The sequence below is a fragment of the Dromiciops gliroides genome, chromosome 1 (assembly GCF_019393635.1).
Source record: "Dromiciops gliroides isolate mDroGli1 chromosome 1, mDroGli1.pri, whole genome shotgun sequence".
NCBI classification, from domain to species: Eukaryota; Metazoa; Chordata; class Mammalia; order Microbiotheria; family Microbiotheriidae; genus Dromiciops; species Dromiciops gliroides.
In genome coordinates this window covers 320,446,274-320,458,947 of record NC_057861.1, presented here as the reverse complement: position 1 = coordinate 320,458,947, position 12,674 = coordinate 320,446,274, and the positions used below count along the sequence as shown (strand labels likewise).

Below are 12,674 nucleotides of genomic sequence, written 5' to 3'. Positions count from 1 at the left end.
ATAGCACCTCCCTCCCAGGGTTGTTGTGAGGATCAAAGATAATCTTTGCACAGTGCCTGGCACAAAGTAGTCATTATAGAAATGTTATCATTTCACAGGATCGATATAAACAGTTGGCAGAGTTTAGAGAAAATACCTAGAGCTATATCATAGTATAGGAATACTTCTGAGGGAAAATAAGCTTTTACCAAATGGAACAGACAATAACTTGAACATATGTATAGGACATTCATTTCAAGATGTCCAGTGTACAACTGGATGGAAATTTAATTTGATTTGGGGACCCTACCTTTAGGCTGAGATTAGAAAGCCTTAGGCCCTCAGGGTCTCTTCTGTGTGGGAGGTGCTGGTGCCCTTCCCCCTCTGCTTCAGCTGAGCCAAAAAAACCCTGGGCTGTATAAGACAGGTCAGACAGCTGGGGGGGAGGGAGCCATCCCAGAGATCCTGGGCTCATCCAAGCCAGGGCTCTGGTGTAGCCTGTGCTGAGGCACGGGATGCTCCACCATCCCTCCAGCCACAGCCTCAACTCTGGCTGTCGGATTAGCTTTGTCTGTGGGGGCGCAGGAAGCCCCAAGATTTGAGTAGAGAGAAGGAAGTATATATAGACCTGGGAGTTAGACAGCAAGGGGGAAACTGACAAGACAGCAAGGGAGAAGGGATGGACAAGAGGCCAGCGGACAAGATTAAAGGAAGGGAGAACAGGAGGGAGACTGACAAGATTAGGAAAAATGGAGGCCGAAAAGGACTGGCAGACAAGACTGAGGGAGGCTGAGGAGATTAAGAGAGCAGAAAGACTGGAGCACTAGGAGAACAGGAGAGGTAACACAGGGGTTCAGAGGTGGCAGTAAGGAGAGGAAAGTTAGAAGCAGGGGGATTTGCAAAGTGAAAGGGGCTTGGAGTTATAAAGAAAGGACCTGAGTAGTGAAAGTGGAACATATCCTGAGGCAAGAGGCAGCTAAGGCCCTTATTGTATTAAAAAAGTTCCAAGGGCAGCAAGTGGAAGCACCTGAATGGGAAGGCAGTCAGGTTTTATTTCCCTGTATTCTTTTTTTTTTGAGAGGCAATGGGGGTTAAGTGACTTGCCCAGGGTCACACAGCTAGTGTCAAGTGTCTGAGGCCGGATTTGAACTCAGGTCCTTCTGAATCCAGGGCCAGTGCTTTATCCACTGCGCCACCTAGCTGCCCCTCCCTGTATTCTTAATTTTAAATTTTATGTCATAAGTAAACTCTACTTTGATTATTTAGTTAAGAGGCTTCTTAATATTTTGCTTATCAATTTGGGAGTGGAGCAGTGTGGTGGAACTTTATAAACGGCCCACATTAAATTAAGAGCAGTCAGATAGACAGTGAGTCAAAAGTCTCCAGATTAATTAGTCCTCCAGTCAGATTAGTCCCCAAATTAGGCTAGTCATCAAAAATATTTCTACAACTAGAAATATGAGGCTAGAAGTCAGGAGAGAGGTTAGGGCTAGATAATCCTGAGAATCATCTACATAGGAATGATCACTGAATACAAGCAAAATATAGAGGGTAAAGAGGAGGCTCAGAACAGAAATTTGAGGGACCTTCACAGTTAGCAGGGACGGCCTGGATGAAAATCTACCAAAGGAGACTGAGAGACAAGATTAGCAAGAAGGGGGGGGCAATCTGCTGAAGATAGGATGACTTGTGTATGTATAGTTTTTTTGGGGGGCAAAACCCATCTTTTCATGTGAAGGTATAGGAAAAGACAGTGCCAAAAGATAGCACAATGGCTTCCCATCTCCTCCTGCTCATTTGACAGTTGCAGAAATTAACACAAAGTGGGCTAAATAACTTGCCCGGGGTCACACAGCTAGTGTCTAAGGCCAAGTTTGAACTCAGGTCTTCCTGATTCCAGGCCTGGTGCAATTCCTGGTGCCACCTAACTGCTCCAGGATGGCCTTATTATATAGGAAATCTTATACAGTTCAGCAGACATGCCTTCTCCCAAGTTTTACTTGAATAAGCACAGAAAACTTGAGGTTGTGAATCCTGTCTTAAACAGATTTTAATCAACTACAACATTGGTCAGAATTGGTCTTTAGGGAGCTAGGTGGCGCAGTGTATAGAGCACTGGCCCTGGAGTCAGGAGTACCTGAGTTCAAATCCAGCCTCAGACACTTAACACTTACTAGCTGTGTGACCCTGGGCAAGTCACTTAACCCCAATTGCCTCACTTAAAAAAAATAAATTGGTCTTTAAGTTATTTATGCCAGAAATGTTGAATGAACCAAACTTTTGGGTTTGGGAGATATAATGAAAAGAACTGAACTGAGTGACAAGATCTGGGTTCTGATCTAATCTCATTACTGGTATGGCTGAGTAGCCGCTGATGCTCTCTGGGCCTTATTTTCCTTTACTTGCAAAATGGATGAGGTGGGAGTCAGGGATGAATTGTTTTGTGTCATAGACCCCCCCCCCTTTTTTTTAGCACTCCAGTGATTCTATGGGCTAGATTTATCGAGGAAACCAATCATATTGAAACACTTATCAGAACCCAATTTAGCTTCCATCATAAAATATGAACCATTAAAAACCAGTGTCAAAAGTTCTTAGTTTAAATTAAGCAAGTAGCTTCAGTCTCTTCAATGAGAACAAGACGACATTAACATGGAACCCTTTATTCATAAGGGGATTTCTGTACATTAGGCGCAAGAGTGCATTATTAAAGTCCTATAATGAATGGAACCGAATCACTAGAAACAGCGACAAAACCAAAGTGACAGGTGATAAACCATGGGAGTTTAAGGTTCAAATCCAGCCAAGAAGTTTGTGACAATTTCCTTCAGCTTCGCATCCGACTGTTCTGAGATCTTTCCATCAGTCCTGTATACAAAAACCAAAAAGACTGTAATTTATAACCTAGATAAAATTCTCCTTTACTTCCCTGAAGGTTTCATTTTATTAAAAAGGAAAAAAAAAATCACCAAAACTTTCTACGTTTTCTATTATCAAAAGAATTATCATTTTTTCATACCTGATATTACCCAAGAGAGACTGGTGTTGGCTGATGACATGAGCTAAGAAAGCACTCTCAAATTTGGTGATTTTGCTAGGCTCTAGTTTGTCCAGATACCCTCGAACACCGGCGTAAATGACTGCCACCTGTTCTTCAATTGCCATGGGAGCTGAAAAGAAAGTCAACACCTATCTATTTGGAGTCCAGATACACCACTATGCCAAAACCTAGAAAATTCATTGCTGTCCTTGGTTATAAAGTGTAGTCTTACATATATTACAACTGTCTATTCTTTTCCCAACTACCTGAAAGCCTACATGTTTGTTTCTTTTCTGAAAATTAAGCTTTTTATCACAAGCAATTCATGAATATCACGATCAGGTCCATGAGATAACCTGTAGGATCATTCACAACCTGACATATATCACCACTTTTCTTTAACCCTTCAGACCATTATGTATTTTATTTAACTAAACCAAATCAATATGGTATATTGGTAAAAGGATTTGATTTGGGATAAAATCTGGGTTTAATTGCCACTACCTGTTTGCCCTTGAGCAAGCTACTTAATCCTTCTAGGCCCCAGTTTTCTCATACGTAAAAAATGAAGGGGCTGGGTGATTACTTTGGTCTCTACTGGCTCTTAGATCCTAGCAATAACAAGAGGCGCAGCTCACCATACTGTCCTTGTTTCAGCAACTCAGTGAGACGTACACCACGACTCAGCAGTTGCTGAGTAGCAGCATCTAGATCAGAACCAAACTGAGCAAAAGCTGCCACCTCACGATACTGAGCCAACTCCAACTTCATGGTACCTGCCACCTAAAGAGCAGAAGATAAACATGAAGGCTTCTTTATTAATCACCAGTGCTAATTTAAACATTTGGGAACTTTATTAACTTTACAATCGTGACATCAAATTACCTGCTTCATGGCCCTGGTTTGAGCAGCTGACCCGACACGGGACACAGACAGACCAACATTAATGGCAGGGCGGATACCTTTGTAGAACAATTCTGTTTCCAAGAAAATCTATAAATGAGAAAAGATTAAATTACTGACCATGACAAATAGAAGGAAATTTACTCAAATAAATAATGCAACTTAAAACCAATTATTTCCATAAAGTCTTAGGATTTCTTTGATCATAGATTTAAGAACCATTAAAGATCTGCTCAAGTTCACATAAGTTATGAGCATCAGAGCCAGTGTCATCCAGGTCATGACAAACTACTGAGTTTGTTTCCTCATTTATAATGAGGCAGCTGGACTGGATAGTTTCTTGCCATATGATCTGAGAACACCTACTACCTTGACAAAAATCACAATATGCTAACAGAAATGTGAAAAAGATAACAAGCACTAGCCTGTAATAAGGATTTTTTTTAAACGTGAGAATTACTGACTTAGAATACTATCAAAGACTGTAGTTAACAAATACCTGTCCATCAGTGATGGAGATGACATTTGTTGGAATGTATGCTGACACATCACCAGCTTGTGTTTCAATGACTGGAAGGGCAGTCAAAGAGCCACCTCCAAAAGTGTCATTCATTTTGGCTGCTCTCTCCAGCAGACGGGAGTGCAGGTAGAACACATCACCAGGATAAGCTTCACGACCAGGGGGACGACGAAGCAGCAGAGACATCTGGCGGTAGGCAACAGCCTAGGATACATAGAAAGTAATGTGTAAAAAGATGGACATGTTCTTTGAAATCAGGTTCAAAAATTAGTCAATTTTTAACACTCCCCCCAACATTCCCTATTTTAAAAATTAAATTCACTCAACCTGTTTGGACAAGTCATCATAGATAATTAGAGCATGTTTGCCATTATCTCGGAAATATTCTCCCATAGAGCAGCCAGAATAAGGAGCCAAGTACTGAAGTGGGGCAGCATCAGATGCAGTAGCTGAAACCACGATGGTGTATTTCATGGCATCTGAAGAGAGAAAGTTGTTGCAGATTTCAAATAATTACAATTTAAAAATCAGGTTCCCCAAATTGTGAAAAGAATCAGAAAACATAAACTTAAGAGATTTCTAAACTCAGAATTTATCAAATTCAATGTCAAATAATTTTTTATCTTAAGTAAAACCATGATTAAGTGCTTTAGATTTAGTAGGAATGTTAGTTCCTTTAAGGAACAAAGAAAACTTCCCCCTATTCACCTCTGAACAACTTAAAAAAACACCGAACTAAATAAATATGTTAACTATAATTTGTAGTGATATTAAAAAAATGTTCTGCATCAAGGCCCCTTAATACCTGCATCTGTAAGTCTCTTCACCAGCTGAGCAACAGTGGATCTCTTCTGACCAATAGCCACATAAATACAGTACAGCTTCTTTTTTTCATCAGTTCCATCATTAAAGCGTTTCTGATTAATGATCGTATCAATAGCAATTGATGTTTTGCTAAAAGAGATTTAAGTTAACAGTCAGAAAATCTGTCAATTCACATTCTACTAGCTATAAGTGATTAAACCATAAATATACCTATTACTTCTCTGCAGCTAGAGAATTCTTTTAAAATTAAATAATATAAGGAATATAAGTTGAGTAACATAACAATGATACTAAGTTGAATAATATAGGAATTCCCTTTGGAGACAACAGTAACATTATTTAACATATTATTGACTCATTACCCAGTCTGTCTGTCACCAATAATCAGCTCACGCTGTCCACGGCCAATTGGTACCAAGCTATCCACAGCCTTAATGCCAGTCTGCATGGGCTCACGCACAGAGATTCTGGGAATGATTCCAGGGGCCTTCAGCCCAACCCTTCGACGAATTTTGGAACCAATTGGACCCTTTAAGAGAAAAAAATTATTAGCAAGCATTGTTTGGACACCCTTCCCAGCAAACCAGTTCTTTAAAATTAATTCTGAACCTACCTTTCCATCAATGGCATTGCCCAGGGCATCTACAACACGGCCCAACAGCTCCTCACCAACAGGAACATCCACAATGGCTCCTGTTCTCTTCACGATATCTCCTTCTTTAATCAGTTTGTCATTACCAAACACGACAACACCAACATTGTCAGGTTCCAAGTTCAGAGACATACCCTAAGAAATATGTAATAACCCAAAGTCCAATAAATACTGTAGGGATTTTAAAAGGTCCTCCTTAAGCCACAAGTTTGAAGACTGGCCATGCAAAATAATTTATCCTAAAAGAATCTCTTTTCTGTGATACATTTATGAAATTATTTGTAGGCGACATGAATATTTGACTACAGGCATGTCTGTATGACTTTGTTATTTTCTGTCCTGGTAATAACTGAAGATTTTTTTTTAAAGCAGAAGGGGAAAAAAATCTTTGTAGAGCCTTGGAGCTTTGTATTCAATCTATTTTTGAAGCTAATGAAAAACTCCATTATCACAGCAATTTCTTTTTCAAAAGATCCTGAATTAAGTAGCTTTATTACAGCAAAGCAGAATTCTAAAGTTAAGAGGAAGAAAGTAATGACAATTTCCCTAAGCCCTGATTCACTGTTACCACCTAATATTGAGTGATTGGACTGACTCCTCAATCACGTACAGAAGAGAAGAGATTATGCCAGATATAAAAGCCTAGAACATAAACCTTGGGCATAACAGTATATACAAATGAAATTTAAAAAACAACCAGTCCATATTAATCCCTGTTCTTGTCTCAAACTAGACATGTACCCCTAAGATCACCCTTTTCCTACTTTCTATTTCCGAAATACCACATTGCCTCCAGTCAGGGGGAACTCAATTTAGGAAACACTGATACGTCAAGTATATCTGAATAGGACTACTAAAACTCTACGATATTGGGGGGCAGCTAGGTGGCGCAGTGGATAAAGCACCGGCCCTGGATTCAGGAGTACCTGAGTACAAATCCGGCCTCAGACACTTGACACTTACTAGCTGTATGTATGACCCTGGGCAAGTCACTAACCCCCATTGCCCCACAAAAAAAAAAAAAGTCTATGATATCAACCAGATATTTTTAAAAAGCCTATTTCAAAGTTCATCTAGATTCTAAATGCTATCAGTAACTAACTAAATCAAAATTACTTGCAATTAGGATAGGGCTTGCACATACTGAATTTGAGAGCCAGAAATGAATCAATTCTTAGGTGTATTCCAGCAACAATTCATTTAATGGTGTTAACATTTACTTTATAGTTCATACAATGAATGATGAGGGTAAGGAACCCACCCCCAAAGTTCTCAAGGAGCCTAAAAAGATACTTAATACATACCCACTGTGACCATGAACAAGCCACTTAATTTCCCAGTATCTTAAAGACAACTCTATGACTGTAAGTTATAGAAGAGTTGGCCACACTGATGAAAAGAATTTTGACATGTTAAGTTTCCCACAACATGAAATCTCAGGCCTGGAACTCCTCCACAGCCTCCCCAACAAAGGTCTGTAAGGGAGGGGTTTTTTTTTTGTTAAACATTTTCCAATTACATTTTAACCTGGTTTAAGCTGCTAGTTTGACACCTCTGCTATGAGATATCCTGGCAGAGTTATGAAGTAAAGTGATGCCACAAAAAACAAATTTACCTTAAGACCTGAAGAAAATTCCACCATTTCTTCTGCCTGAACATTTCTTAGCCCATGTACACGCGCAATACCATCACCAATAGACAAGACTCGCCCAGTTTCTTCAAGGTCAACAGAGGTGTCAGCTCCCAAAATACGCTCTTCCAGAATAGAGGACACCTCAGCAGTGCCTATTAAGAAAGTACAATAACATTACCCTTTTTTTGCTTCTTGAAAGAAAAATGCTTGCAATATATGAAATTCACTTAACACGTACACATGACAATATTCAATATATACACCTAAATCCAAAAGATAAAAAGCTCCATTTAACAAGTATTATACCTGCTATGAAAGTAAGTTTCAGCTTCAAGGACCTGGACAAACACTGAGAGCAAAGTCAATGCAAATTTAGTGGAAGAACAAAAGAAAATCAAACAGCCCTTCAAGATATTAAACACACTCTCCCTCTTCTATTGTATATTTGGTTATTATAGGAACCAATATCTTTAGTGGAAGTGCAAAAGTCATATTCTGCCAGAAGTTATGTGTCTTCTCACTTTACCAAGCAGAATAAAATTGGGAAAACTAAATAGTACCAACATATGGTTTATAGTTTGTTTTCAAATGTCATTTTTATACAAATGATGCGTTTCTAAAACTTCTACACACTTCTCCACAGATGTGACTCAAGGATTGAAAATAAGCCTTAGTAGCTAAACTAAATATTGTAGTTCAATGAAGAAGAATTATGGGATGATTAAGAATTTACATTTATTTAAAATTATTAGACGGAAAACTAACTGCCACCTCCAACAAAAACTTAACAAGTAAGGCTCAAAAGAGAGGAATTATGTTAGAGCAAAGTGCTAGGTATTACTGTTGGTTAAAGCTGCAGAATTTAGACTATTAAAAAACCTAACACAATGGATTATTAAACACAGAAATATATAATCAATGTTGACAATTCACTCTAAAAGCATAGGATAAAGTCTCATAAAGCAAGCTAATTGATCTTTCAAGGTCCCCTTACTCCCTTATTAATACAATCTGTGTATCAAAGTCATCCTGGTTCCTGGCTTAAGAACTATGCTCTGTCTACATTACGAATTAAACCATGAATGGAAAAATTAAAAAACACCAAGAATCAACATCATTTATGCCATCTTGAATGCAGCTCCCATGCATCTCAGCTATCTCACCAATCAAATAAAAATAAGTTGTCCTACCTATTTTACAAGGTAGTCATGACAAAGTAATTGAAAAACCTATTAGTTATCAGTTTTTTACTGTCTTCAATTAGTGGTAGTAATAATGTAATGCAATAATCAGTCAATAAACACAGTGTCAGGCACTGTGTTAAGCACTGTAAAAGACAGTTACAAAATTCAAGTAATACCTTTCTGATGCATTCAAGCTCTAATAAATTTTTTTTAAATGGGGGGGGGCACAATGAGGGTTAAGTGACTTGGCCAGGGTCACACAGCTAGTGTGTCAAGTGTCTGAGGCTGGATTTGAACTCAGGTACTCCTGAATCCAAGGCCAATGCTTTATCTACTGTGCCACCTAATAAATAACAATCAAAACAAAAATTGTTACACGTAGGCATAGTTTATTAAAATACCTACTACAGACCAAAAAGGAATTCCTACTCTCAGAGAGTTTACATTTAATCCAGGGGATCAATACTTAAGTGCATATATACAAAATAAAAATAAGTAAATTTGTGTCTGCGTAAAATCAGGAAAGGCCTCTTGTAGAAGGTGGCTTGGGGGCGGCTAGGTGGCCCAGTGGATAAAGCACCGGCCCTGGATTCAGGAGTACCTGAGTTCAAAACTGAACTAGCAAGTCACTTAACCCCCACTGCCCTGCCAAAAAAAAAAAAAAAGAAGAAAAAGAAGGTGGCTTATTAAATTGGGCTCAGAAGAAAACTAGATATTATAGTAAGTGCAGCTGAGGAAAAAGTACATTCCAAGTGGGGGGGGGGGGAAGAGAATGAATTGTACAAAGGCATGGAAACGGGCCCACAAAGCAGCTTAGAACACAGCTTTCTCCAAAAATGCTCCACAATAGATTAAAAAAAAAAAAACCCTCTCAAATTAAATCAATGCGTATCTTTCCTGAAATGGTTTTAAGATAGTTTTATACAGGCCATAAGAACATAAATTTGAACATACCAGACTTCTGAAGGCGGGTGTTAGAAGAATGGAGGTTCCTTGTTGCAACAAAAGCTGCCCCCAAGGCATTTCTAGAGACCTGGGCCCAAAGGAAAACATTCAATAATTTGATTTCCATGGAAAAGATGTTAAGTATCAATAGCTGTCTCAATTCAAACCTAGCCAAGATTTTAGTGCCTGTGTATCTTTAGCCTCATTTGAATTTTAGGACACCATTTGAACAGGCTTTGTATTTAATAAAAGGTAAAATCTCAATTTATGTTTCTTATGTTATGCTGAAATCACTATTGGGGTTTATCACTCAGAAAGACATATCACTAAATTTTTATTTTGCTCCATAAAGGTACCATAGACTTCCTTGGCAGCCTAGCATGATGGAGACTGCTGGACTTAGGAGTCAGGAAGATCCAGGTTGCAAATCCTGCCTCCAACACTTATTAGCCCCATGACCACATGCGTTTCTCTTCGGTGAAATGGGAACAGTATCCTGATACTAACGGGAAGGTTCTATATTTTATAGGGTGGTTGGTGATCAGTGAGGCTCAAATAGAGATGGAAGGTGCTATACAAAGTGCTGTACAGCAGTTAGAGAATTGGCCGTTCTTTCATTCAAATAATACTGCAAAAATATCGCAAAAATGAACTGAGTGCAGTATTTTCCTTTTCTGTGAAAAGTCTAAACTTAATTATTTCCTATTTCACTCCATGGAAAAATTTTTTAGCAATTGTAATGGACCTAACCAAAATGACCTTTAGAGGTCCTTTTGAATGCTATGCTCTTCAGGGTCACAGCAAAGAAATCTCACTCTCCAAGACCATGATTGTCACAGATCTAGGGCTAAAAAGGATGTAAGAAATCTAATACAACCCCCTCACTTTGCAGATAAACGGTGAAGTGACTTGCTCAAGGTCACACAAGTACTAAACGGGAGAAATGGGATTTGAACTTAGGTCCCAGCAATAAAGTGAGAACTCTTACCGCTACACTCCGGCTGCCCCTGTCCACCCCGAAAACTTTGCAATTAAAAAACAAAATCAGATTTTTGAAGTCTTCATTGCGTTACTTAGAAAAATTTTTGGCCACACGAGTGAAATCGCAAAATTGTATGTAACCCCACGAGGAAGATGACCATAATGTTCCACGCAGCACCTTAAACCTACAATGTCATTCCCTATTTAAAAGATTGTGGGAGACAAATCGGCCGATAACCTGCTGATCCTCCCGTCCAGTGTAGGCTCCGGCCAGGGGGCAAACCCGGGCTCTGCTGACCTTCACATCCACGACCACCACTCAAAGGGCCGGACTCCGGTCACCCCTTGCAGCACTCCCGGCTCCTGACCTTGCAAGGAAGGCGAGCCCAGGACAAGCCTCGGCGTGTGGATGCAGAGACAGGCAGGGACGGGGCCCGGAGCCGCCCGGGGGAGGCCTGACCTTCATGCGGGTGCATGGGGCTCCCGTCGCAGGCAATGCATGCTGGGCCAGCCCGCCTGAGGCCTGCTCCGGAGCCGCTCCCCGCGTCCTCCGGCAGGAGAACGCGAGGCCACGCGCCCCGGCCCGGGCCGGGGCCTCTCCCGGCTCCGCCGGCCACGGCTGCAAGATGGCGGCGCCCGATCTGTCTCGTCTCGTGCCGTGCCTGCAGCTGCGGCAGCGAGGAAGAACTAATCCCTGCCTTCTTCCCTCCCTCCTTTCCTCGTCTGGCTCCGCAAGGTGCTTACCAGCCCGGCTTGGCGGGGAAGGGCGCGGGCCAAGGCAGCGGCGACGCGTACAGACAGCATCCTTGCAGCTCCTCGTCAGGGCTCCTGTGCAGCCGCTGCCTCCGGACTGACTGGGACAAAATGGCGGCGGCGCCGGAGAAGGTCAAGTCGGCTCGCCCACCTGACCCGGAAGCACTCCCTCCCACTCCTTCCTCCCTCCCTCTCGATATCATTCACCTTTTCTGATTTTATCTCTGTCCTTCAGGATCCTCTCTCCTGCCCCCTAATGACGGTCGCTTTTGTCCGTCGACCTCTTCCTTCCTCCCGCAACCTCAACCTCGCGGGGCGCAGAATAGCCGTTCCGTTTGCCGAGGCGACCTCCGCAGGGCGTTGGCAAGGATGAGCATGCGGGCTGCTGGTGACCTTGGGCCCCGCGGCCCAGAACACTAGCCTGGGGCTCAGGCCGTGCCCCTGATCCGAGGGGCTGAACGGCGTTAATCCGGCATGAGCTCGCCAGCCCGTGAAGCCCGCGAGGAGGCATTCAGCCGTCCCCACGAGCGCGGGCTTGAGGCGGAAGGAATTTAAGCTGCATTTTCCCCCATCTTTCCCCCTTCCCCCAAATCCACCCGGGGAGTGGGAGGGCGAAGGGGAGATGACAGCGAATTCTGAAAATCACTGGAAACCACGGGGAGGGTGGTTAAGGGTCGTGAGCACTGTGCGGGTCGGGAAAGAAGATTGTTCGCAGAGGAGACGAATTCCATTCCCATTTCTGCCACTTGCCCCCTGTGTAACCTTGGGCAAGTCGCGACCCCTGTGGGCTTCAATTTTCCCTTTAGTAGAAGTTGGTTGGACTTTAGGTGACCTCCAGGGTTCTTTCCAGCTCTTAATCTTTATACAATCCCGTGAAACCTGTCATTTCGGACTCCTTTTCCCTTGACAAAATCCGCCCTCTCTGCACATATCCAATTAGTTGCTAAATCTTGCAGTTAAGTGGTGCGGTGGATAGAATGTAGGTCCAGGAATCAGGAAGATTCGTATGCATGAGTTCAAATCCAGCCTCAGACACTTACTATGTGACTTTGGGCAAGTCACTTCACCCTGTTTGCCTCAGTTTCCTAATCTGTAAAATGAGCTGAAGGAAATGGCAAACCACTCCAGGATCTATGCCCCCCCCCCAAAAAAAAATACCAAAAGAGGTCATGAAGAGGCAAGACTGAAATGACAGAACAAACCTCACTGTTCTACTTTTATAGGTACTGTGAGAAATGGGTAGTTGTCTCCTCTCAATG

The 12,674-nt window shown here is 41.8% G+C and overlaps 1 protein-coding gene across 1 annotated transcript; it reads right to left on the bottom strand.

The window, feature by feature from the left end:
• Positions 1 to 2,626: 2,626 nt before the first annotated feature.
• On the bottom strand, positions 2,627 to 11,544 carry ATP5F1A (ATP synthase F1 subunit alpha). The gene is made up of 12 exons (XM_043969241.1): positions 11,407 to 11,544; positions 9,691 to 9,769; positions 7,535 to 7,704; positions 5,881 to 6,054; positions 5,630 to 5,796; positions 5,248 to 5,396; positions 4,770 to 4,921; positions 4,422 to 4,646; positions 3,905 to 4,012; positions 3,658 to 3,802; positions 2,999 to 3,149; positions 2,627 to 2,847 (listed from the first exon to the last, which is right to left on the bottom strand). Exons 1-12 carry the CDS (start codon positions 11,464 to 11,466, stop codon positions 2,766 to 2,768), a joined length of 1,662 nt encoding a protein of 553 aa, XP_043825176.1. The 5' UTR covers positions 11,467 to 11,544; the 3' UTR covers positions 2,627 to 2,765.
• Between the last annotated feature and the right edge of the window lie 1,130 nt (positions 11,545 to 12,674).